This window comes from Cervus elaphus, chromosome X, assembly GCF_910594005.1.
Source record: "Cervus elaphus chromosome X, mCerEla1.1, whole genome shotgun sequence".
Lineage (NCBI taxonomy): Eukaryota > Metazoa > Chordata > Mammalia > Artiodactyla > Cervidae > Cervus > Cervus elaphus.
In genome coordinates, this window is record NC_057848.1 from 147,942,976 (window position 1) to 147,947,864 (window position 4,889).

At 49.5% G+C, this 4,889-nt stretch overlaps 1 protein-coding gene across 1 annotated transcript; it reads right to left on the minus strand.

Moving 5' to 3' along the window:
* Positions 1–1,069: 1,069 nt before the first annotated feature.
* Positions 1,070–3,285, minus strand: LOC122689839 (melanoma-associated antigen B10-like). The gene is made up of 3 exons (XM_043896604.1): positions 3,166–3,285; positions 2,352–2,475; positions 1,070–2,240 (listed from the first exon to the last, which is right to left on the minus strand). The coding sequence occupies exons 2-3, from the start codon at positions 2,424–2,426 to the stop codon at positions 1,470–1,472; spliced, it is 846 nt and encodes a 281-aa protein (XP_043752539.1). The 5' UTR covers positions 2,427–2,475; positions 3,166–3,285; the 3' UTR covers positions 1,070–1,469.
* Between the last annotated feature and the right edge of the window lie 1,604 nt (positions 3,286–4,889).

Genomic DNA, 4,889 nt, shown 5'->3' on the forward strand with positions numbered 1-4,889 from the left:
CTTAAGAGTTTACCAAATTACATTCCAGATAACCTAATTAAAATGTCCATTTATTGGATGGACTATATCTCTCCCAGCCCAGGGCAAAGACTGCCAGCACAGTGGCTTCAGAGCATCCCATCTCATGTAAAACCACTAAACCTACTATGCATGCATGCTCAGTCACTAAGTTGTACCTGACTCTTTGTGACCCCAGGGACTATAGCCCACCAGGCTCCTCTGTCCATGGGACTCTCCAGGCAAGAATACTGGAGCGGGTAGTCCTGCCCTTCTCCAGGGAATCTTCCTCACCCAGGGATCAAACCCAAGTCTCCTGCATTGCAGGCAGATTCTTTACCACCTGAGTCACCAGGGAAGCCCCACCTCATGTAAGTAACACCCTAATTTCTCAGACACTCCCTTGTTATAATGTACACAAATCACCTATTTTGTGGACTGTGTTCTCCCACACTGGAAAAAAGAGCACAGAACCTATTCCATTCCTGCCCTAGGTGAAGATTGCTCTGCTTTGTACATGATCTTGAAATAAGTGCTAAAAGCAGCTTTCTATTCCAGGCTTTAGTCTCTTAATCTGAGACAGAGCACCTGAGATTTTAGTATCTGCCTACCACTCGAACTCACGTGACCCACCACCCAGCTTAATTAAAATTACCTCCCACTGAAGGACTTGCATTTCCCAAGGTCTCAAACCCCTTTGCCAAGGGGTATTTAGACTACTCACAATTAAACCCCCAAGTCCTCACATCATCTTTTGACTTGTCCTTTTAGTTGTAGGGGATATCTTACAATATTCCTTACATCATAGCTGCTCCAAGACTTTAAAATTCTATGAGAAGGAATGGTTCTTGTTTACCTTAGTATTCCCCATACTAACAGGGAGCTTTGCAAAGATTAGATGTCTAAGTATTGTTGGAGAAAAGAAATGGGCCACTGAAAAAGAAGGCTAGTTTATTACAATATTATTTCTCCTGCATTCTTGAATAAGCTAAATATATCCAGATTTCTCTCTCCCTCTATAAATATATATATATATATATATAATCTTATGAAATAGACTAAAACTAATAAATGAAACCAAGAACTTTTATCTTTTATTTATGCATTTCTTGACCACAACTATTACAATGCTGAGTTTTTCACATTTCCAAAGTAATGCCTCATCCATCGCCATGTTACCTTATTCCAAATTACTAGGTAAGGTGGAACTTTTCCAGTTACACAAACAATAAAACTCTTACACTTAGATCTCACCCATAGCATCAGTGTTTGAGCAATATAACTCAGAAGTGTGGATTACAAAGCTACTTAAATCTTCTATTAAAAGGAACAATATTTTTAAAATTTTCCAAGATACAGCATAGAACACAAAAACACATATATGTTACACACAGTATAATCTGCAGCCCCTCCCCAACCTTCTACTACTTAGAACGTGGACTTATTTTTAACAACAAAGTAAGGAATCTGCCTCAGACTCTTTTGGAGTGGGAGGAACTGCTGGCTAAGGCACTGGAGCGGGCCCTGGCCCGGGCAGCAATACGAGCCTTGGCTGAAGCTCTAGCTTGGGCTCTCTCTTCCTCATCTCTCAAAGCCTCCTCATACAAGGATGGGAAGGCAGTGGGGACCATATTATGGATCTTAGCCATAAACTCTAGCACTTTCATCTTGGTGGTTTCAGCATGGGCTCTAGAGCCCCACAGGAACTCATAGCATGGAGGATCACTATTGAACACCTGGCGGTACTCTAGGTACTTCTCCTGCACTAAATCTTTGGTAATGACCTTCTTAGGATCCCCGAAAATGAAGTGCTTCCTCCCCTTGTATAACCCCATCACATTCAGGACTTCCCAAACTTGCTCCTCACTAGCACAATTGCCCTGCATGAAGATCACACCCAGAACAGCCATCAGCAGGCCTGTCTTGGGAATCTCGATCCGATCTCTCAGCCTTGCATCGCAGCTTGCTTCCATTTTGTCGACAAGGATGTAGATGTGCCGGTAGGGATCCACTTCCTTCAGGTCAAGGCCAAAGATCATCTCCATGTGCTCAGCAGCTCTCTGGAGGATCTCAAGGTAGTGATTCTTATACATCTGGATTACTTCTCTCATCATTTCCACCTTGCTAATAGGCTCTTTCACGTTATACTTATACAGCAGGTAATACACCATTATAAGCACCTTATCATCTATACAGCCTCTGATGGACTCAGTAGATGAAGTACTTGTGGCTCTCTGAACACCCTGTGGATTGCAATATGACCAAGCAATAAGTGAGCTTTATGAAATAGCTTTGCAAGAGGAGAAAGAGGAAGGGAACTCTTCTCCTACTCCCACAATGGCCTGAGCACCTACCAGATTCTGGGGTTCAACTTGGGCCTGACGGCGTCTCTCACGGGTACGAAGCTTGCTCTTCTGACCCCGAGGCATGATGACTTTCAACAAAGGCAGCAGGCAAGTGGGCAGGTGACTCAGTGACCTAAAGTAAAGAAGATGAGATTGCCATGTCAACAGGTAGATAGATACCGCCTAGGCCTCTACTGAAGGCCGGGTCTACAGGTTTCCTTGAGGGCAATGTCCTGTGAGCCCCTTATTCTCTGATTTGTCTCTGCCCTGAGGACTCTGTGGAAATAACCAGGTGTGATTTAGCACCTACTTCCCAGATCTGCCCGGGGCTCACTGGGGCTTAGAACAGTGGCTCTGTTCTGAGTTAGGGAACAAAGGTTCATCACTTCACTTTTGGCAAGACCTGGCATTCCTGTGCTCTACTGGTCTGATGTTGTCCCATTATTTCAAAGTCCTTATTACTCTGAGACCCCAAAAGTGGAAATGAGCAGAACTTCATTGGACCACACTTGCCCGGGGATGCACAGGAAAGAAAGCGCCCGCAGAGCTTTGTGGGACCCTCTCCATCTTTGGGTGATTAGGGGTCTCAGTCCTCACTCAGTGCCCTCACTTTGGATTCTGGCAGGGCCTGAGACTCCTCCCTCTGCTGACATGAGACCAATACTCTCAGAGGCAAACCCTCAAATCCCTGAAAGGCCTGAGAAGGTGGTTAGGGACGCCCCAGTCTAACCCATCTGCCCCAGGTACCGTCGGGGATAAAGGCCCGAATAGGATTCTCTGTGATCCCCACTGTTCAGAGGCAGGTGGTTCCTTTAGTCCTTACTCGGGGTCCTCACAGGGACTGTTGGAAAAGCTTGGATTGCCTCCCTCGAAAGGACCACGCGGCTGCCATCTTAGACCAGGCTCTGCCTTGCGGACACCGCCCGAGGAGCACGTGAGGGTATGCCTCGGCCTCACCCGCTTACCCGAGGTGGCCCTGGGCTGACAGCAGTGGAGGGGATTTGCGAGGTCCCCTTGGTCGTGGGGCTGGTGTTCCGGAGACCGCACTGGGCACCCGCACTATAAAATGGCGCAGGGCCCGGAAGCTCCTCCCTTTCCTGCCTTACGGCTGCCTTGCTTCCTTTCTTACGCATTCACTTCCCCTGGACACCGGATGCACGCAGCCCAGCACCTCATCACCGGAAGCCGCGGCCTCTCAGGCCTAAAGTGCCAGAGGGGCACAGGCTCTAGTAGGACGCCCACTGTGGTCTGGCGGGTGGTTCCCTCAGACCTCCCTCGGTGTTGGCGCCTTTACCCACCACCCTCCCACCTCCCCCTCCCATCCCCACCTGCCCGCCCCGCCACTTACCCCCATTCCCCACCCCTCACCCCACCTCTTCCGTTAAGACCTGGGACCCTTCCGGCTGTTGTTTCTGAGCCAAAGCCAACACCCTGCTCAGTGCACCCCTCCCCCACCGCCCCCCTCGGAAAATTTCAAAGCTATTCAGAGGTCCCTCCGCCAGATGATTCGTGTCCCATGTTCTCCCAGGGTGGGCCGAGAACAGGGCAGAACTCTGAGAACCCCTTTTATTTAGACTGACCGGTCCCCTCACTCCCAACGCTTTACCGTAATCCCCGGCAGAGCCTGGAGCTTCTCCCTGGCCTCTTTAACGAAGGCGCCCCTCAGACAACATGGGCGGAAATAGTCCTGGGTCAAATCCTTGCCCCACCGGGGCTCCTCCCACAGCCGCCAACAAAAGGGGCCGGGCTCTGCGAGGTCCCCTAAGTTCCGGGCTGGTGGTTCCCTCAGACCTTGCCCAGGGTCCTCGGCTTTACTTTCCCGTCCCTCTGCTGGTTTGAGTTGATACCCTGGTCTCACCGCCCTCACCCACCTCAGTCCCTTCAGAGGGAATTTTAAGGTTCTTGGAGGTTACTACATTAGATGATTCCTGCTTGGATCCTTTTAGGGTTGATGGCAGGAGTGGGACTCTGGGAGCCTCTCCAGTCTGTGATGGGTGGTACCCTCACATCGAACTCAGGATCTTTGCTGTAATTCCAGGCAGAGCCCGGGGTGCCTCCTTCAGCGTTCAAGAGATTGCTTCCCTCAGATCAATGCCTTCATTTCGCTGAAACCCCCAGGGAAAATATTAGAGTGTATCACTTCTGGCCAGATTTGCCTGGCGTCTCCCAGGACTGATGGGGAGAAGGGGTGGAGGGAGGGGAGTTCTATGGAGTCGATTTTGTCCTACACATGAGGGAATTCCCTTCGCAATCCCATAGGGGCGTCTTCATCTTTTTTTTTTTAAACTTCGGTTTGATACTATGTATCCTTCCTCTGGTTCAGTTCAGTCGCTCAGTCGTGTCTGACTCTTTGCGACCCCATGAATCGCAGCACACCAGGCCTCCCTGCTCATCACCAACTCCTGGAGTTTACTCAAACTCATGTCCATTGAGTCGATGATGCCATTCAGCCATCTCATTCTCTGTCGTCCCCTTCTCCTCCTGCCCCCAATCCCTCCAAGCATCAGGGTCTTTTCCAATGAGTCAACTCTTCGCATGAGGTGGCCA